The 22,767-nt window shown below is 35.5% G+C and overlaps 1 protein-coding gene across 1 annotated transcript in view; it reads right to left on the bottom strand.

The window, feature by feature from the left end:
* The window catches only part of ALKBH8 (alkB homolog 8, tRNA methyltransferase), a 77,097-nt gene that overhangs the window by 16,696 nt on the left and 37,634 nt on the right, over positions 1–22,767 (bottom strand). Inside the window, exons 8-10 of the mRNA XM_090267858.1 lie at positions 16,994–17,100; positions 3,073–3,224; positions 1,019–1,275 (exon numbers count right to left, since the gene is read on the bottom strand). Of these exons, the coding sequence (XP_090123984.1) occupies positions 1,019–1,275; positions 3,073–3,224; positions 16,994–17,100 (516 nt within the window). The remainder of the gene's footprint in view (positions 1–1,018; positions 1,276–3,072; positions 3,225–16,993; positions 17,101–22,767) is intronic.

The following is a 22,767-nucleotide window of genomic DNA, read 5'->3' on the forward strand; positions in this document are numbered from 1 at the left end:
CTAAAATTTATTTGTAAGTGTGATAATAATATACAAATACTAATGTCTAATCTTGATGAAAAGTTATTCTTTTTATCTGAATGGACAAATTATACCTTTCCTCAACTACAGTAGTAACTTTCTTTCTTCATGCAGGTGCATAATATCTAGGATGAGGTAAAAATAAAGTATAAGCAATCTGACATACTACCATAGTCCATGAATGAAACTGCTCTCATTCTCCTTACCTACTCCTATTCTCTAGTCCTTCCTACCCTAATTTTGAGAAAGGGAGGCTCCAGCACTACTGCAGGGAGAACTTCCTACTTGGTAGCACAGCAGGGAAAAAAAAAAAGTGGTCCATAGAAAAGGAAATTAAGCAACTGAAAACAGAAACTTTGGCATCAGACAAAAAGTGGGTTCATATCTTGCATCTTCCATTGTAACCTTGGTCAAATTTTTAAGTCTGCTTGAGCCTTAGCTTCTTCAAAAACAAGACACCAACACATAATAACCTTTTTTTTGTTCTTCTATGAGTAAAAGGACACTAGATTTGAATTTAGAAGGCATGGGTTCATGTTAAATTTATGTTCCCTAATTATATGGCATCAGTGAAATAATATAACTTCTGTGAGTCTCAGTTTCTTCATTTACCAAAAAAAAAAAAAAAAAAGGAAAGAAAGGGAAAAAAATGGGTGTAAATATTTGCTTTATCTTTCTCATACTAGGAGGATCTAAACAAAGAAAATGGTTTCTACAAAAATCCTTTCTAATGTGTAAGAGTTTTTATAAATATATTTTACTGATAAACTAATCTTAGAAAGCAAGGTCTAAAGGGAGAAAATAATACAAACAATGGCATGCCCATAAATTTCTATGGGAATACAAAAGAATGGGAATGTTCATTAATTTTCAAATTGTTAGATATAATTTTTCTGCAACCTAAAAAAACCCCATCGTTATATTATGAGGAGGAAGGTGATAATACCCTTACAAATAAAGTATTGCAGAAATAAAGCCAGAAGCAACAATTACTTGCCATATATAACTCCTCATTTATGCCAAGATACTTTCCATTTCCACATCCAATATCAGCCACTAATGAACCACTTGGCAACCCTTTCAAAAACTCCACAATGTGTGGCCAAGGAGTATGTCTCGTGTTGCTGAAGTGCCCAGCAATCTCTTCATAAACTCGATGGACATATTCTTGCTCCAACAGGGAGGCTTCTTTATCACTCTCTGGAAATGATGGAGGAGGCTCCTTCACCTGGCTGTCACAGACCAATGGGTAACCTAATGAAAAAACAGGCAATATAAACCTTTTATTTTTATCCAAACAATACATACGGTCTCATGCTTTCTTAAAAGGAAAAGAAAATCAATTCAAATTTGGTGATAAGGGGTAAGAAGCCTATAAGTTTTTTTTATTGTCTTTCTATTACAGTTGACCCATTTTTCCCCCACTGCTCCCCCCACCCCGCCACTGTCCACCCCTTCTCCCACAGTCAATCCTAACCTTGTTGTCCATGTCCATGGGTCATTTATACTAGTTCCTTGACCCTTCCCTCTCCCCCCAGTCACTGTTAGTCTGTTCCTTGTTTACATGCCTCTGGTTCAAATTTGCTTGTTTGTTTGTGTTGTTCATTAATTTCCTGTATTAGGTATTATCATATGATATTTTTCTTTGGTTGCCTGGCTTATTTCACTTAGCATAATACTCTCCAGTTCCATCCATGCTATTGTGAAAGATAGGAGTTCTTGCTTTCTTTATGCTGCACAGTATTCCATTGTGTAAATGTACCACAGTTTTTTAATTCACTCATCTACAGATGGGCACTTAAGCTGTTTCCAGCACTTGGCTAATTGTAAATAGCGCCGCTATGAACATAGGGATGCATAGGTTCTTTTGAATTGGTGTTTTGGGATTTTCAGGGAATACTCCCAGCAGCAAAAGGCAGCTCCATTTTTAGTTTCTTGAGAAAATTCCATACTGTTTCCCATAGTGGCTGCACTAGCCTGCATTCCCACCAACAGTGCAGTAGGGTTCCCTTTTCTCCACATCCTCGCCAGCACTTGTTTTTGTTGATTTGTTGATGATGGCAATTCTGACCAGTGTGAAGTGGTATCTCACTGTGGTTTTTATTTGTATCTCTCTGATGGCTGGTGATTTTGAGCATTCTTTCATATGCCTATGGATCCTCTGTATGTCCTCTTCGGAGGAATGTTTGTTCAGGTCCTTTGTCCATTTTTTACTTGGGTTGTCTGTCTTCTTGGTGTAGAGACGTAAAAGTTCTTTATATATTTTGGAAATCAATCCCTTGTCTGAGGTATCACTGGCATATGTTTTCCCATATGGTTGGTTCCTTTTTCATCTTGCTTGCTGATGTTTTCTTTTGCTGAGCAGAAACTCTTTAGTTGGATGTAGTCCCATTGGTTCATTCTTTCCTTTATTTCCCTTGCTTTAAGAGATATATCGGCAAAAATATTGCTATGTGGGATATCTGAAATTTTCCTGCCTATGTTTTCCTCCAGGACTTTTATGGTGTCACAGCTTACATTTAAGTCTTTGATCCATCTTCAGTTTATTCTGGTATGTGGTGTAAGTTGGTTGTCTTTTTTCATTTTTTTTGCATGTCCTTGTCCAGTTCTCCCAACACCATTTGTTGAAGAGGCCCTTCTCACTCCATTTTATGCTCCTTCCCCCTTTGTCAAATATAGACTTGGGTTTATTTCTGGGCTCTCTATTCTCTTCCATTGATCTATATGTCTGTTCTTATGCCAGTACGAGACTGTTTTGATTACAGTGGCTTTGCAGTATAGTATGATATCAGGTATTATGATTCCTCCTACTGTGTTCTTCTTCCTCAAGATTGCTGTGGCTATTCGGAGTCTTTTTTGGTTCCATATAAATTTTTGAACTATTTGTTCTAGGTCTGTGAAATATGTCATTGGTATTTTAATGGGGATTGCATTGAATCTATATATTGCTTTGGGTAGTATGGACATTTTAATGATGTTGATTCCTCCCATCCATGAACATGGTATATGCTTCCATTTACTTGTACAATAAAATCAAAATTATATACTTACTACAGTTACAAGGTGTTTGCCTCACTTTTCTAAATGTAAACGATGTCCGTGTTCCCCTCTTGTTTAAAGTTAAGTCTCCAACATCACCAGTGATAATTCCACTTTTGTGACCCTTAGATGCTTGAACAGTATCATATTTTCTGGGTGTTATTCTAAAAACAACAGTCAAAATAATTTATTTGGCACTGCATTCATAAAAATATCTGAGGTCCTTTAAAAACGTTAAGTAAATAGAGATCTAGAAGAATGTATTACAAATATCTATTGGATTCCCTGAGTTATTAAACACTACAGAGAAAACAAAGAAATAGAAGTCTCTTATCTTTTAAGATGTTATATTCAGGATAATAATATTTAAAAAATATACAGCTAATTAATTATTCAAGAAGGAAAATGGAATAACAATTATTTAATTAATACCAATTCCAAGAAGTGGGGGGGGGGGATGGAACAATGAGGCAAAGAGGAAACACGGTAAATTTAAATCCAATATCAGTAATTATGTTACACGTACTAGGACTAAAAGTCCAATTAAAGAACAAAGGTTTTCAGACTAGATTGAAAAAAATAAAATCCAACTACATGCAGATTACAAAAGATACACCTTAAATATGAGGACAGAGAATACATAGTTGAAAATAAAAAGAAAGAAAAAAGATATACAAAAATACCCACAAATATTTTATAAATACCGAGCAAAATCAAAAGAAAAGTGGCATAGCTCAAACAAAGTAGACTTTAGGGCAAGAAATATTATTAGAGATTTTAAAAAGCGCATTTCATTATGATAACAGGGTTAATCCACCAAAAAGATATAAGAGCCCTAAATATTTGTATACACTAACTAATACCACAGACTCAAAATAAATGAGAAAAGTGAAAAAAAAATCTAACAGAAGTAGACAAATATAAAATCATCATTGGAGTTGCAAATACAACTTTCCTAATACATGAAATCAAGTATCAAGGACATCAATATTAGAAAACAACAAATAATGGAACAAAAAGAGTTCATGATGAACTTTTAAATTTTTTAAAACACAAAGACTAAGAAATAAAAGGAGAGAAGTATGAGCCATTGTGATTATAAGAAAGTTTAAGAGGGTCTTTGGAGTAAGAGCAAATTTTCAAATGGAAAAAAGGAATGATTTGGTAAGGAAATATGGCTCTTGTAGAGTTAAATTTACAATGAGTGAAATGCACAGATCTTAATCGAGTATACAGTTCAATGACTTCTGACAACTGTATACAACCATGTAACCACCACCTCAATCAAGATAAAGAGCATTTCCATCACCCCAAAAAATTCCTGTGCCCCCTTCCAGTCAATTTTTTCCCTATGTCAAATCAACCATTATTTTGGTATCATTTAGTACAGCCTGATTCTTGAATTTCATATACACTTAGCACTATTTTGTGTCTGGCTTTATCTACTCAACATAATAATTTTGCGGTTCATCCACGTTGTTGTGTGTATGTAGCCCATAGCCTTTTCATCACTGTGCAATATTTCAGTATATGAACATACCACAATTCATTTACCCAAAACCTCCTGTTAAGAGATAAAATATTTTGGTATCCCCAGTTATTAATTTTAGCCATTCTAAAAAGCATGGCAAGTGATTATGAAACTGTGGTTTTAATTTGCACCTCTCTGATGATGAATGATGCTGTGTATCTTTTCATGAGCTTAGAAGCAATTCATAGATCTTTTGTGTGTGTATAGGATCTGTTTAAATCTTATGCCCAATCTTTGTTAGATATTTGTATTATGGATATTCTCTCCCCATGTGTAGCATGCCTTTTCATTTTCTTAATGGTGTCTTTTGATGAGTTAATTTTAAAATATTTTTTAAAGCTTTTAATTTTGATGCAGTTTTTTTTTTCTTTTACTGTAAATGTGTTTTGATATCTTTCTAAAAAAAGCTTTGCCTACCCCATGATTACAAAAATATCCTCTTGCATTTTCTTCTAGAAAATAGTTTTTGCTTTTACATTTAAATTTATGATTATCTCATATTAATTTTTATGAACGGTATAAGGTACATCAAGCTTCATTTTATTTCCACACGAATATCCAATTGCTTCAGCACCATCTGTTGAAAAATTTCCTTTTACACTGAATTCCACTGGTATATTTGTCAAAAACCAACTCAACTTATGTGTGTAGATACAATGTATCCCACTGGTCTATTTTTCTATATTCTTTTGATTATGTAACTTTATAGTAAGTCTAAAAATTCAAGTAGAATAAATCCTCCAACATTTTTCTTCTGTTTCAAGATTATTTTGATTATTCTAGATCCTTCACATTTTCTTATAAATTTCAGAATCTGCTTATTAATTTCAACCTCCCCCCCAAAAGACTTTTAAGATTCTGATTGGAATTACACTAAATCATTAGATCAATCTGGATCAAATGATATCTTAACAACAATCAGTTTCCTATCCATGATCGTGGCATCTCTATCTGTTCATTTGTTTTATTTTTCTTTAATTTTTATCAGTGATATTTCATGATTTTCAGTGTATATGTATTATATATCTTTTGTTATATTTGTTCCTAAGATTTAAATTTGAGGCCAAGTATTCTGTTTTAGTTACCATACAGAAGTGGATTTCATATTCACAAAAAAATGCGCTAAGCCTGAAAGCTCTCAGCAAATTAGGAAACAGTGTAATTTTATAGCTAAGTTGTTGATACCTCTTTATTAAGAGACCAATAAGTTTTTCTAATATCTAGAAGAAAGTTCAACTACATAATTAAAATAAATTTGATCTTATAAATATAGTATATTTCAATTCTCAATTTTCATTTTGTCAGTTATACTGTTTCATTCCATCTGTGGTTGGACTCAGAATCCCCAAAAGGCGACAAAAGCAAAAATAAACAAGTGAGACTACATCAAGCTAAAAAGCTTCTGCATAACCAAGAAAACCATCAACAAAATAAAGTCAACCTATGGAATGGGTGAAAGTATGTGTAAATTACATATCTGATAAGGAGTTAATATCCAAAATACATAAAGAATTCATACAACTCAATCGCAATAAAAAAAAAAAAAAATTCACCCGATCTGATTAAAAAATGGGCAGAGAATCTGAGCAGATGTCCCAAAGAAGATGCACACATGGTTAACAGGTACATGAAAAGGTGCTCAACATCACTAACCATCAGAGAATTTTAAATCAAAGCCACAATGAATATTACCTTATACCTGTTACAATGGCTATTATCAAAAAGACAAGAAACAACAAGAAAGTAAACTGCTGTAGCCTCTGTGAAATATAGTATGGAGGTTCCTCAAAAATGTAAAAATAGAACTACCATATGATCCAGCAATTCCACTTCTGAGTATTTGTCCAAAGGAAATGAAAACACTAACTCAAAGATACACATACCCCCATATCTGGTGCAGCATTATCCACAGTAGCGAAGATATGGAGAAAACCTAAGTGTTCACTAACAGATAAATGAATGAAGAAAATGTAATAAACACACACACGCACATGTACTGTAATATTTTCAGCCATAAGAAAAGAAGGAAATATTGCCATTTGCGACAACATGGATGAACTGGAGAGTATTATACTAAAGTGAAATAAGTCAGACAGATAAAGACAAATACCAGTGATCTCAGTTTTATGTAGAAAGTAAAAAAACAAACAAACAAACAAATTTAGATACAGAAAACAGATTGGTGATTTGGAGTGAGGGGAACGTTGTGAAATGAATGAAAGTAGACAAAAAGTACAAATTTCCATTTATAAAATAACTCCTAGAGATGTAATGTACCATATGGCAACTATAGTTAGATAAAACTGTATTGTATATTTGAATGTTGCTAAGAGAAAAAATCTTAAAAGTTCTCATTGCAAAGAAAAAAAATTGTAGCTGTGTGTTAACTAGACTTACTGTGATGATCATTTCACAATATATAGAGAGAATCATTACGTTGTGCATCTAAAACTAATACAATGTCATGTGTGTGTGCTTGTATGAAATTACATCTCAATTTAAGATTTAAGAAAAAGAATTAGAATTCCCACATTAATAGCTTTTTAAACCATACCATAATTAATTAACTTATTCAGAGTACTACTGAAAATAAGTATTTTACAGGTCTTGATGCTATTTATTTTATTAAATATTTTATTGTTTTTCTATTAGAGTTGCCCCAATTTTACGCCTTTGCTCTCCTCTGCTTAGCCCACACCCTGCTCCCACAGTCAGTCTACTCCTTGTTACTATTTTGAAAAAAATTTATTTTCCAAAAATTAACTTTTGAATATTAACCTTGTGTGCTACAACCTTGCTATATTCACTTATTAGTTCTAGCACATGTTGTGGAGAATTCTTAGGATTTATTATATCTATAATCATAAGCAGTTCTACTTTCTTTTCTGTCATTATTGGCAGATGACATGATAGTGTATATAGAACACCCTACAGACCCCACTAAAAACTATTCAACATAATAAATGAATTTGGCAAAATAGCAGGATACAAACTCAATATTCAGAAATCAAAGGCATTTCTGTACACCAAAAATAAAATATCAGAGATAGAAACTAGAAAAAAAAAATCCCATTTACTATGGCAACAAGAAAAATAAAGTACCTAGGAATAAACTTAACCAAAGAAATATAAGATCCATACTCAGAAAACTACATAACACTGAAGAAAGAAATTAAGGAAGATACAAATAATAATATACTATGCTCATAGATGGGAAGAATCAACATCATTAATATGTCCATCCCACCCAAATCAATTAATAGATTCAATGCAATCCCTATGAAAATACCAGTGACATATTTCACAGACCGAGAACTTATATGGAACCAAAAAAAGACCCTGAATAGCCACAGAAATCTTGAAACAGAAGAACACGGTAGAAGGAATCACAATACCAAATATCAAACTATACTACAAAGCCACTGTAATCAAAACAGTCTCGTACTGGCATAAGAACAGACATATAAATCAATGGAACAGAATAGAGAGCCCCAAAATAAACCCAGGTCTATATAGTCAACTAATATTTGACAAAGGGGGAAGGAGCATAAAATGGAGTGAGAAGGGCCTCTTCAACAAATGGTGTTGGGAGAACTGGACAAGGACATGCAAAAAAAATGAAAAAAGACAACCAACTTACACCACACACCAGAATAAACTGAAGATGGATCAAAGACTTAAATGTAAGCTGTGACACCATAAAAGTCCTAGAGAAAACATAGGCAGGAAATTTTCAGATATCCCACATAGCAATATTTTCACTGATACATCTCCTAAGACAAGGGAAATAAAGGAAAAAATAAACAAATGGGAATACATCAAACTAAAGAGTTTCTGCTCAGCAAAAGAATATATCAGCAAGATGAAAAGAAAACCAACCACATGGGAAAATATATTTGCCAATGATACCTCAGACAAGGGTTTGATCTCCAAAATATATAAAGAACTTACACATCTCAACACCAAGAAGACAGACAGCCCAATTAAAAAATGGGCAAAAAATTTGAAAAAACACTTCGCCAAGAAGGATACACAGAGGGTCAATAGACACATGAATGAATGCTCAACATCACTAACCATCAGAGAGATGCAAATAAAAACCACAATGAGATACCACTTTACACCTGTCAGAATGGCCATCATCAACAAATCAACAAACAGCAAGTGCTGGCCAGGATGCGAGAAACCAGAACCCTATTGCATTGTTGGTGGGAATGCAGACTGGTGCAGCCACTATGGAAAACAGTATGAAATTTCCTCAAAAAAACTAAAAATGGAATTGCCTTTTGAACCAGTGATTCCATTGCTAGGATTATACCCAAAGAATCCTGAAACCCCAATTCAAAAGTACTTATGCACCCCTATGTTCATAGAAGCACTATTTACATTAGCCAAGTGCTGGAAGCGGCTAAGTGCCCATCTGTAGATGAGTAGATCAAAAAACTATGGTAGGGAGACTTCCAGTCAAGATGGAAGTGTAGACAGACATGCTGCGTCTCCCTCCACAACTAAGAAGGAATATGACTACCTCAAAACTAGAAAAAAACAAAAGTTCCAGAAAATAAAACTGCATGAAGGCCAACAAACAAAGATATAAAGAAGAAATACTCATCCAGACAGGTAGGAGGGGCAGAGCCGGGGCAGAGAGGACATGGTATGGTGATGGCAGCAGCAGCAAAATCGGCAGGATGGTGGAAAGTGCAGTTACATGATTTAAAAAGTCAGGAGGGACACCTGGGGAGCATTTTCAGCTCCTCACCAGACCACACAGCTCACGGTCCCAGCACCTCGGAAAATCAAGCCTCATTGCTTTTGACTGTGCAAACCAGTGGGGGTTGGGGCAGAGGCAGAAACTGACAGTCTCTCAGCAGAGTCCGCTTGTTTTAAGGGCCCCCACTGTCCTAGAACATCCACAGATCCATCCACTCTGGTAACGACAGCCAGGGCAACAGCCAGAGAGGCACCAACCCCCTACATAAGTGGGAGAAGTGCCCGGAAAAGGGGCGAGTGCTGTGCAAGTGGCACTGTTCCGTCTCAGACCCCTCCCCCACATACAGTGCCACAACGTGGTGAAACAGGTTTCCCGTTACTGACAAATCCCTAAGGCTCCACCCCTTACAACATAGCAGGAGCTACAGCTCTACCTAAGACACAGAAACAAACACACACAGGAGACTTACAGCCAAGATGGAGGCCTAGACTGACACGCTCCGTCTCCCTCCACATCTAAGAAGGAATACAACTACCGCAAAACCAGAAATAACCAGAAGTTCCAGAAAATAAATGGAAGTCCAATATATGAAGTTATAAAGAAGTGGTGCCTATCCAAACGGGTAGGAGGGGCGAAGCTGGGATGGAGAGGTCAAGCAATGTTGTCGGCAGCAGCAGCAGCAATGGCAGCGTGACAGCAGTAAGCACAGACACCCGTATTTAAGGGGAGGCGAGAAGCGCCTGCGAAGCACCTCTGGCTGCAGACCAGACCCATCAGCTTGTGATTCCAAAGCCAGGGAAGGCAGACCTCCATTGCCTTGGACTGTGAGGCCCAGAGCGGGGGGGGGGCGGGACGGAGAATGAGAGGAGGAGGTTCCTGGTCTCTCAATGAAGAGTGAACAGCAGGAACCCATCTTGGACCCCCACCCCCGCAGAAAACACCACAGCGTGGTAAGAAGGGTCGCCTGGTTGTGATAAGTGCATGGGGCTCCGCCGTCTATAGCACAGGAGGTGTGACGCCCTGCCCAGGAAGCAAAGGTAAACACAAAACTGTCAGGATGACACAGATCATGATAGAGATCTCGGTGATGCAGCTGACCAGACAGTCAATATCTAATCTAACAGTCCAGCAGATAGATAATCTTTCTGAGGCTCAGTTCAGAGCTTTTGTTATAAAAATGCTTACAAACATAACAGAAGATCTTAAACAAGATGGGGAAGGAATGAAGACTAGTCCTGTTGAAATGAACAAAAACATATACAAAACTAGTGATGAGGGAAAGAAAACCAGAGATCAAATAAAAAAATCAGAACATAGGGAAGGAACAAACAGTAAAACAGTGCAGAAAGAGGAAACGAGAAGTGAGGAAAATGAGGAGAGGCTCAGAAACCTATGGAACAGCTATAAGCGAGCAACCATCCAAATCATAGGGTTGCCCGAAGGTGAAGAAGTAGAACTAGAAATTGAAAAATTATGTGAAAAAATAATGAAGCAGAACTTCCCTAACTTGGGGAAGGAAACAGAACTTACAGGTCCAGGAAGCTCAGAGAGTTCCAGAAAAACTGGACCCAGGGAGAACCATACCAAGACACATTATAATCAAAATGTCAAAAATTAAGGATAGAGAGAGAAATTTAAAAGCAGCAAGAGAGAAGAAGAGAATTACATACAAAGGGGTCCCAATAAGACTATCAGTTGATTTCTCAAAAGAAACTCTGCAGGCAAGAAGGGACTGGCAAGAAATATTTCAAGTATTAAAAAGCAAAAACCTACAACCACGATTACTCTATCCAGTGAAGCTGTCATTCAGAATAGAAGGGCACAGAAAGTGCTTCCAGGACAAAGTAAAACTCAAGTTCATCAGATCCAAACCACTGTTATATGAAATGTTAAAGGGACTTGTTTAGAAGAAAGAGGATCAAAACTATGAACATTAAAATGAAAACTGTATCACAACAACCAACAACAGAAGCTAGGGAACTGAAACAAAGGCAAACTAAGTAGGCAATGAGAGTGGGAAAAGAATTATAGGTATGGGGAATACATGAGAGGAGGTCAGCGGGGAGGGGGAAGGGGGGAAAGGGAGAGAGATGATATGGGGATTAAGAAGCATAGTAGGAGGGAGTGGAATAGACAGGAAAAAGTTTAGAATAACTATATTCACAGCCAATGGGCATGGACTAAGGGGGGGCAAACTTGGAGGGAGGGGTGTCACTGGGTGGAGAGGAACAAAGGGAAAAGAAATTGGGACAACTGTAACAGCATAATCAATAAAGCATATTAAAAAAATTATGGTACATTTACATAATGGAATACTACGCAGCAGAAAGAAAGAAGGAACTCCTACCACTTGCGACAACATGAATGGAACTACAGAGAATTATACTTAGCAAAATAAGCCAGGCAACAAAAGAAAAATACCATATGATATCACCTAATACAGGAAACTAATGAACAACACAAAGAAATGAGCAAAAGTGAACCAGAGGCATGTAAACAAGAAACAGACTAAGTGTTACCACAGGGAAGGGGGAAAGGGAAGAAGTGGGGAAAGTAGGGGAAGGGTTTTGTAAAGGAACTAGTGTAAATAACACATGGACATGTACAAGAAGGTGGGGATTGACTGTGGGAGAAGGGGGTGCACTGGGATGGGGGTGAGAAATGGAGGAAAAAGTGGGACAACTGTAATAGAAAAGCAATAAATTAAAATTAAAAAATAAAAATTCAAATTTTATAAATAAAAGTTTTACTTCCTTTCATATTTGTATGATTTTCATTTATTTTTCTTGACTTATGTTGGCTGGGACATCCAATATAATATTAAATAGAAGTGGTAAGAACAGACATCCCTGCGCACTTCAATCTCTTAGAAAAAGGCATTCAGTATTACACCATGAAGTATAATGTTAGCTGTGGGTTTTTCACAGATGCACTTTATCAGATTAAAGAAGTTTCCTTCTTGTCCTAGTCTGCCAAGAATTTATTATGAATGGATGGTTAGGTCAAAAACACTTTGTTTCAATCAAGATAATTATATATTTTTCCCCTTTTTTCTTTTAATGTAGTGGATTATGTTGTTTGGTTTCCAGATGTTTGTTATTTAAACCAATCTTGCAATCTTTGGATAACCTCCACTACGTCTTGATATATTTTCAATATATTTATATCACAGGATTGGATTTTCTACCATTTTGTTAAAGAATTTTTGCATCTTATCCTGGCTGGTGTGACTCAGTTGGTTGGAGCATCATCCCATACATCAAAAGGTTGGGGGTTTGATTCCTGATCAGGGCACATGCCTTAATTGCAGGTTCAATACCTGGTAGGGGTGTGTATGGGAGGCAACCAGTCAATGTTTGTCTCTCAATCTCTCTCTCTCAAATCAATAAACATATTTCTTTTAAAGAATTTTTGAATCTCTGAGAGAAACTGGGCTAAAATTTTCTTTTGTTGTCATGTCCTTGACACATTTCGGTGTCAAGGTAATGCCGACCTCATAAAACAAGTTGTGAGAATAGCTCTTTTAAGACTAAAGGAAAGTTTTTAGAAGTAAAAGCAAACAATTATTGCCTGAATTTATATGACTGTTACTCTGATAGCTTAAAATGCTTAAAACTATGGTGTTGAACAAAGTCGAGATATTTCAGAAAAAGGAACCTCTTATTAGCAAACAAATTTCTCTCTTGGGGACTAAGTAGTTCTTTTTTACAGTTCTCTGAAGTCAATGACTTCACTTGCCTAGTGTTAAATCATATGTAACATCAAGCTGTATGTAACTACTTTTGGCACCAATCTCAGATTTTTAGGAATAGTTAATCCATGTTAAGAATAATAATTCTTTAAACATCTCTGAACATCTTTTTATCCCTGCACTCAAATTATAATCCAGTTGGGAAAATATTAAATAAAAAGATGAAAGCATTTTTATAGATTAAATAATAATCCAAATACAATAAAAATGACATTACAAGGTAGTAGGAAACAATATAATCTTTTAGGAGTTAAAATACAGGAGAAATTATTTCAGGCCAATATGGTCAGAAAAAGCTTCATAAATTATAAAGGAAGTAAAAGTTGAGCTGTATAGTATCTAAAAACAGAAATGGAAAGGAAAAAAAAAATTTATTGCCTCAGGAGTTGGTTGAAGTGAGAAGGCCTGAAGGCACAGCATAAAATCAAAGGAAAGGGAGCAAACAAGTGTAGCTATAATGTCATGGCTAAGAGCTCAGATCCTGAAGCCAGATTGCCTGTCCTCTGATCTTAATGGTTTTGTGACTTTGTACAAGTTATATAACCTCTTTATGCTCCAATTTCCTTTAAAAATGAGGACAGAACCATGGAAGAAACTTTCCACTCTGACTGTGTGAATTAAATGAGTTAATATATGTAAAGCTTTTACAACAATGCCTGGCACACACACACACAAAAAACTCTCCAAAAATAATTTAAAAGGACAGTTCACATAACTCATGAAATAACGCCTCCCAAGGCCAGTCAAATAACATAAATGAGTGAAGCAGATGTATTTGTTTAGAAACATATTGTCATTAAACACATAGGAATAGTCTTCATTTAAAAAAGTGTTTCCTTCCATTTTTCTTAAAACACACATTCCCATTCATTCTAGGTTTCCTTTTCCTACTTTTAATATCAACATGAGTTAAAGAAATATTTAATTTTCACTAACTCTGTTATAAGATAAAAACAATAGTGCAAGCACAGTGATAAGTGACAGGTAATACTGAGCCTTATTTCAGGGAGCAGAAAGCGGTAGGCACTCTAGGGGAACTTGGAAACAGAGGCCCCATCAAATGACAACCATTGACAGTCTTGGTTGCTGCCACCAAATGATATCATGGCCCAGTGCTGTCATGCCTTTCCAATTATCAAAAGAAGCAGAAAATTCACATTTTTATGCAAAAGCTCCTGATTTTTATATGCAGGCAATTTTCTAAAATGCTACCATGAGGACAACCACTGCTGCAGCCAAATAGTCCAACTGCTGTATTTTGACCCATGAGCTTCCAGTTTGCCACCTCTGATTTAGGGCATGGTGGCTAGAATGCCAAATCATAATAGAGCTGAACAAATTAAAAGTGTTTAGAACTAATGTTATAGGGCCATGTTAATCAACCTTCTTCTATTCAACAGCGCTTTCTAGTGCTTTCTATAGCATAGAGATTAAAAAATTCTTATCAAGATTTATTTCCTATATTTTATATATACAGGATAGGCAAAGTAGATCTACAGTTTTTCATGTGAAAAATACAATAATTAATAAATAATATACGAATAAACTCTGTTTTGTGTACTCCCAACTATAAACCTACTTTTGTCCTACCCTGTATTTTTAAGTATATTAAATGTGCTTTTTCAATCTGTTCTCCCTTCCACACAGAGAATCTGGTGAACACTTCAATCGCTGGTATAGCATTTGTTTGGTTGGTCTCTCTGTGTTTCTGTCTCTGTCTGCGCCGCTCCCTCCCTATACGCCCCCTCCTGCTAGCTTTCTTCCTAATACACATACATAATCACATTATAAGCAATGAGTATCAATTAGAGTCTTTAAAAATAATACTGAGCTTTTTCCCCTGAAGTTATTGTATAGAATTTTGATTCTAGAGAGAGGTTTAAAAATAAATATTATCTGCAATCCAATCTTCCAGAGATACTACTCTTAACATTTACAACACAATGTGCATTGCACAAAAGAATAATGTGATCAAAACAATGTTTAGAATTATCTGTACTATTAGTCAGAATAAACTAACATATCTTTGAAACATAGATCTATAAAATGTAATTTGTTATTTTATATTTGCTATAATACCATTACTCTTAAGTTTAAATGTTACCAATAATAAAAATGCTTGAACCTAATACGAGAAAATGTAAATATTGTCAAAATTCTAGGAATAATTAAAACTATTGGATCATATCACCATTTTTATTTCCTATAAATAAAAATATTTTAAACAGCCATTTAAAAAAAAGTCAGACAAATTTAAGCCTCAGTGAGTACACAAAATCAGTCCACTTGTTTTTATGGCTGATATTTAGGACAGGTTACAAATTCATTTATATGTTCATTTCCTTGAATCAGCTAAAATTTCCAAGCAGCACAGTATTAAGTACAGAACTCAGCAGCAGTTTAAGTACAATATATGCACATTTCAGAATTGTGATGCTTCCTTCTCAAAAGGCTGAAGATGTATTCCTGCCAAAAGTGCATAACCCATTTCTTTCAGATTAGATTCAATCAAACAAACTCAAATTGAGGAACATTCTAAAAAAACAACGGGCCTCCTTAAAATGCCGACATCATGAGTGACAAAGAAAAGTTGAGAAATTGTTTCAAATTAAAGACTAAAGAGAATTTACAACTAAAGGTAATGCAGGATCGTGGACAGAATCCTAGATCAGAGGGAAAATTAACCATGAATTACTGACAAAGATTCTCTGCTTGACCAAAGTGTAGTCTGACTCCCCTGAGCCTGACTAGGTTCTGTATTTGGGCACTTTTTCCAAGAGCCTACCTTTAACAAGAATTCTGCTAAGTCAGTTTAGCCAGAATCCCCTCCCCTGATATCTGATCACTTTGATAGCTGACCAAACTCCTCATTCCCCACTCTCTCCCACTACCTGATCACCCTGGCCTGCCTTCATCAAGACTCGTATGGTTGTTTTAGCCAGAATCGCCCCCTTACCATTGGGTTTTCCTCTTAGTAATTTTCCGTCCACCAAACCCCATCCTCAACCCTGGGCTTCCTGACTATAAATCCCCACTTTTCTTTGTTGTATTTAAAATTGAGCCCAGTTCTATTTTGAGGTCTCGTTTCCCCTATTGCAATAGTTTCTGAGTAAAATCTGGTTTTGCTACTTTATCTACTGATAGGCTCTGGTTTTCTCTGTGACAGTATTATAAAGTATAACTAGCAAAAGTTTAAAATTCATTGTATAACAGTATGATAAGAGTACTTTATCAATATTAAATTTCCTGAATTTGAAGATTGCATTGAAATTTTATAGAGCAAGAGTTGGCAAACAAGGCCAGACAGTAAATATTATAGGCACAGACGGCCACATACAATCTCTGTCACATAGTCTTTGTTTTCGTTTTTTACAACCCTTTAAAAATGTAAAAGCCTTAAGTTTCTAAGATGGAACATGCTGTTCTAATATGTTATAAAATACAGAAATGTAAAAAAAAAAAAAAAAAAAAGAAAAATGTAAAAGCCATTTTTAGCTGAAGAGCTGTATAAAAACAGACTAAGGGCTGAATTTAGCCCAAAGCCAGTTTGTCAACCTCTGATACAGAAAGTGTGCTGTTCTTGGAATATATGCAATCAAGTAACTTACCCTCCTAAGATTGCAGCCAAAATAATACTGATAACATGTGAGAAACAAAACACATGGCAAAATGTTCACAACTGGTAAATCTAAGTGAAAGGTGAAGAGGGTTCACAGTGCTATGCTTGCATCTTTTCTTTCAATTTGAAATTTTTTTTTAAAGAAAAGGTTAATATTTAAAAAAAATAATTTAAAAAGCCATAGGTGTCGCTCGGGGTTTAAACCCAGAGGTCTCAATGTGCAGGTATGGGGCATGGTTCTGGCAGCTCACACAGGAAAGAAAAGAATGAGAACTCACAGAGTGAAGGGTATCCTGTCATCAAGGCAATTTCAGCACATACCCATGGGTCCAAAGGTATCTAGATTCTCCTGTCATCACCAGCAAACTCCGACGAGGCAACATAACTGGCACTGTGACACCATCTGGGTGCTTAAAATCCATGACAATCTTGAAGTAAAGGCAAAAGCATAAATATTAATCCAAAGTGTCATGCCCTCCAAGATAAGAACAATTCATTGATTCTGGCTATCATTCTAGGGTAATACAAATTAAAACATATTGCTTATAGAATAGCATAGCACAGTTGTTCTCAAACTTTGGTGCACATTATAATCAACTGAATGACTAAAAATCATACTTCATCCATAGGGAAACTCAGTAGGTCTAGGGTGAGCGGCTCAGGAATCTGCATTTACAGCAAGCACCCCAGGAAATTATGTTACAAGTGGTCTGAGGATCATACGCCAAACACTAGGGTAGTGGTCAAACGCAAGGACTTAGGAGCTGAAACATTGATATTCTGGCTTTTTCATTTACTAGTTATATTAGGTGACGGACAAGTAAAACATTTAATCCCTCTGTGCCTCAGTTTTTAATAAACTAAATATATAATGATATAAATCATACTATCTGGCACACAATACGAAAAATAGTGGTTATTATTATTAATAAAATTTTAACAATTAATAATCTAAGGAGAAATAATTTTTGGATGCAGATTCTCATATAATCCATTTTGCCTTTAAAGTCATGCAGCACTTTGGATATTAGAGGCTAATTTACAAGAAATCATCAAAGAACACAGGAACATCTTCAGTCACTCTTCCCAAGTTGTGCTCAAACATTATTATGAATAACAACTTATAAAGATACAACACCCAAGAAAATGTTTTTGTTCTCAAGAACCCAAACACCAAAAGAATTCAGTCTAAACATAGCAGCATTTTGACTAATGTGAATTTAAAAGGCATACCACAGGGCTTAGAAATATTGATGTGAACAAATCAACCCATTTGAAAAATAAATATGACAACCAAGTATCAGTGAGATGAAGAGAACTTAGCACAGTACCATCTGTAAAGGTAAACAAAGCACAGTACCAGATAAAGAAGCATTCAATGACTGTTAGTTACTGTTATTATTAATAATATTGTATCAAATTAGATAATGCATGTGAATATTTTTGGAAACTATAAAGAATTATACAGACCTAAGCTGGTTTATCCTTTCCTTATCTGACCTTCCAATCTAAATACTGAAAATAATGATAACAGAATTTAATTTTCTAACAATTATCTTTCCAAAATGATTATATATAATTTAAAATAGTCTTACTTCAAAAGCATTCTATTTATAAACATTGTAGAAGAATTCTGAAGTTTTGGGGGTAAGTATATTGATGCCTGCAACTTCCCTGAAATATATAAATAAAAGAAGATAAACTAATAGGGGACTGATAGATGGATAGATATTTGATAAAGCATATATGTTATAATGTTAAGTGTAGAATCCAGGTAGTAGGTATATGGTTATTTACTGTACAATTCTTTCAACTTTTCTGAATAAAAACTTCCATAATAAAATGTTGGGAATAAAAACCTACTGTTGCCTCTTTTTAAACCAATACATATAGGTCTCAATTTTCTGAATAGACATTACAGTCTATACATAGCAAAGAATAATGAGCATATTTATTAATTATTTTATTAGTGATGGTCATTTGTGGCTTAAAGGAATGAAAACTAACTGAATGAAAACTGTTGATGGGAAAATATTCTGAAAGACTATACTCCAATTCATTCATTAGACAAATACATATATGTTAATCATTGTGTGAGGCACCAAAGGCTACAACGATGAATAAGAGACATATTCTCTGCCCACTAGAGTTACAATTTCTGGCTAATAGTCAACATGTTTTACAAATACACAATACATCTGTATATTTGTGAAGTTTGAATACATTTTCCCCTATCTACAGAGAATAATGATTTCAAAATAGGGAAATCTTAGTTTCAATAAATGATTAGAACTGACAAGAGAAGTGTGAACACCATACTAATTAATTTGGAAACACTTTACTTACTGTTTGCCAGTTTACTATAAAAGGATGTAATAAAGGATAAAACAAACATCCAGATGAAAGAGATGTGTAGGGCAAGGTATGTGGGAAGGGAAGTATGGAGCCTCTGTGTCTTCTCTGGGCCCACCACTCCCCCAGCATCTCCATGAGCTCATCTGCCTGGAAGCTCTCCAAACCCCATACTAATTGGAATTTTTATGGAGGCTTCATCATGTAGGCAGGATCAATTATTAACTCCATTTTCAGCCCGTCTTCCCTATCTGAAAAATGAGGGGCAAGGCTGAAAATTCCAAGCTTCTAATCATTGCTTGGAATCATTGCTAGGGTGACCAGCCCCCACCCTAGAGCCCAATAAGAATCACTTCATTACAACAAAAGACATTGCTATTACTCAGGAAATTCAAAGGGATTTAGGAACTCTGTGTTAAGAATTGGAGTAAAGACAAAATATTAGAGCAAAAGATGCTCCTAGTCTCTTATCACTTGGGAAATTATAAGTGTGTTAGAAGTTCTGGGGCAGAGACAAATATATATTTTTTTCTATTATCTCACAGGTATATAATGTGAGAGTATAATATTGTTAATTAGAAAATGATTTTTAATTATGCAATTAAATGCACACTTTCTATTTCTTAAAACATTCCACCATAAAAATAAAGTAGTAGCAGTATAATCATACTTAAAGTATTTGTATCTTAACTAAATAATGCTTGTTAAAAAATAAAGATTTATTTTTTTTTTAATTCACTAAAGATTCACAATCAGTCATGCTCCCCTGCAACTGCTGAATTATTCTGCCATGTAATAGCTTTGCCCCACAGGAGTTTTTACCAATTATTCTTTTTGGTTTTTACCTATTTTCTTTATTTTCTGAGATGGCAGAGTCAATAAAGATCAAGTTTCCAAAAAGCTCACAGCACAGGACTGAAGATAATGTTCAGTTCAAAGCAAACAGATATAAAACACTAGACATTCTGATCTTATAGAACCTTTATACATCCAAAATACAATAGAATGAAAACCCCAGATGTAGGAGACCAGTCTGTATGGTATTGGAAACTGACCGCTGCTTTGAGCCAGGACCAGCATATGGGCCCATAAATCTTAAGGACAAGCTGCTTAGCATGCTCCAATTCCTGCACAACCATTCCCCACTCTCCAGAGGGTCTTAGGGAAAAAAAAATGCAAAGTACTCTTTAAAGCTAATGAAGCCTGCTCTGCTCTGTGTAGCCCCAAATTCTTATCAGTAGAATGTAAAAAGAGAATGTTTAGTACAAAGAGACACCTGGACTTCTATGATATGCCTTGGTGCCTCACAGTCTGGCTACCTATCACTCTCTGTTGATTTATGTTTTCCTTTGTTGTTACTCCCAACCTTTTGGTGGAGGGCTGCTTGCTTACCCCATGCATTTCTGCACACAGCCAACTCAGTAAAAACTCTGACTGAGAAAAGAGTGATCATCGATCTCCTCTGAGAGACATTCACCCTTCTTTCTCCCCAGATAATTCAGCTCTGGGTCAGTTCTTTCATCCACGCTGAGAGATCTGCGGGATCAGAAACTCTCGTACCCAGACACAGCTATCACTCTATCACTCAAGTAAAGATTCATAACAAACAAGTACATGAAGAAATAAACAGATGTCCATGTTGGCTAAACAGGAAACTGAAGAATGTATCATTACTAGAAACACTTCTGAGAAAGAAGAAAAACTTAATCTTGATCCTTTTTGGTTAGAAATAGGCAGAGATCATTAATCTTTTGAAATCCTGAAGGGTACATAGGCAAGAGACAGAATGATGTGAAGAATGATATATGATTCATAGAGAATGATGAAAGCTTCTCTATGGACAAAAGTGACTGTGACTGCAGAAAACATTTCATAGCTAAGAATTTAGCAGAAAAGAGACATCCACCTGTTTCCCACAGCCTGGCAAATATAAATCCTCCATAGTTGCACTAATGTTTTCACTGGACTCAAATGAAATGAGTTTGTTTATTTTAAAAAGCAAACAAGAGATTCCATGTACCTCGTTATGGCCTTGTCTGCTCTGCTTTAACAAGCGGGAAAAGAGAGACGGAAAAAGAAAGACCGACAACTGCAAGGACACAAGACTGAAGCCAGAAACCATTTAAGAAAAAATACAGCAATGTCAAAAGTGTCAGTTTACATTCTTTCCCTGGATTTACAAATGAGATCATTAGTCCACTGTGGGGGAGAAGGAAAACTTTGAACATTTTTAGTAAAATAAAGTTGTCTGTCTCTCTACAAAAGATGATACTCCTAGAAGTGTGCTTTGCTAACTTGTGAAGCAGCTGGCAGAGAAGCTTGCTGGTATGCCATATTTTTCCAAGACAGAGGAATTAATAAAAATTTTGCCTAGAACAACTTGGAAACCAAAGACTAATGTCAGTGTCTTTACATCTTCTCCATATGCCATATAAGCCTGCTTAGTTTCCATCCTTGAAGAAAAGCAAAAATCAAAAATCACGACAAACTCATTTTCCTTCCCTCATTCCTACTAGCAAAGTATGTTTTAAAACAACAACAAAAGCAAGAGTCTTGAATCCATTTGCTAAATTTCTTGAAAATGGAATCTTGTGAAACTCAAAGGAAGGAGACAATGGCAGGAACACTCCCTGAAATCAATATACAGGACACAAGACCTTCATTTTAAAATGACCAAACAAGCTCTGCTCCCTTGTCCTCTACTGAGAAGCAACTTTATAATAAAGTATAAGCCTCAATAGTCTTGTCATGAGGGGAAAAAAATCTCACATTAGAACATGAAGGTGAGATGGCACCTTATGACATAGAACAGCGGTCCAGCGAGAAGTAATATGCAGCAGGTAAATACCACTGTAGGCCAGAAGAACTTATTTCTCATTGCTTCTGAGAGAAGATGCAAGAAACAGAGCACTATTTTATGTTTCTAGAGTAAAAACTTTTCCTAGTTGATCAGGTACCATGTACACAGTTAGAGCATACCTGGGAACTTACCTATACTACTGCATATGTGAAACAAGCAAAATTAGACACGGCTATAATTTTAAAAGAAAACACCACAAACAAATTACTTCATAGCACATGTCAGTCAGCAAATCCTACCTTTCAAACACAACTCTGCCTAACAAAAAAACTAGGTCCCAGCTGCTGAATGAACAGATTCTGCCCTCTCTTCCTCTTATGCCCCAAATACAGGCTTTTTGATCTGTTTTTTTCTGGCTGAGCTCAAGTAAAATGTACAATAAACACAGAAAGCAGCTTTTAGTTTAATAACCTGAACACACTGCCAAATGGCAAATAGAGAGTAAAATAAACAATGCATAAGAGAAAAATAGGCTTGTAAAGAAAAGATGCTAAATTGGATAAATTGGAGACATGTTAGCCACCACTGAATATTCAATATTCAACATGTATAATGCTAAGCTTAAATGCCTATGAGATAATATAATGATGCTTACATGTTTGCACTGACAGACACGCTATCGCCTCTCATTTATCACAATGTTGTCTCATTTGTTTGCAGGAACTATGAAGTGAAATCCAAAAATGGACTCTCGAAAGAGGAGTCAACCACAAACCATTCCAGCAAAATTAAGTTTTACTTTGTATATGATAAGGCTACAGAGATATTGAAACATTTTAGCTTAAAATTTTTTAAATTTAATTCTTACTTACTTGTTAGACTCTGTCTAGATCACCCTCAACAAATATTTTTGAATAAGTAAATGTATTCATCATAAAAAATT

The sequence above is a fragment of the Furipterus horrens genome, unplaced genomic scaffold (genome assembly GCF_987537825.1).
Source record: "Furipterus horrens unplaced genomic scaffold, mFurHor1.1.pri manual_scaffold_2, whole genome shotgun sequence".
Classification (NCBI taxonomy): Eukaryota; Metazoa; Chordata; class Mammalia; order Chiroptera; family Furipteridae; genus Furipterus; species Furipterus horrens.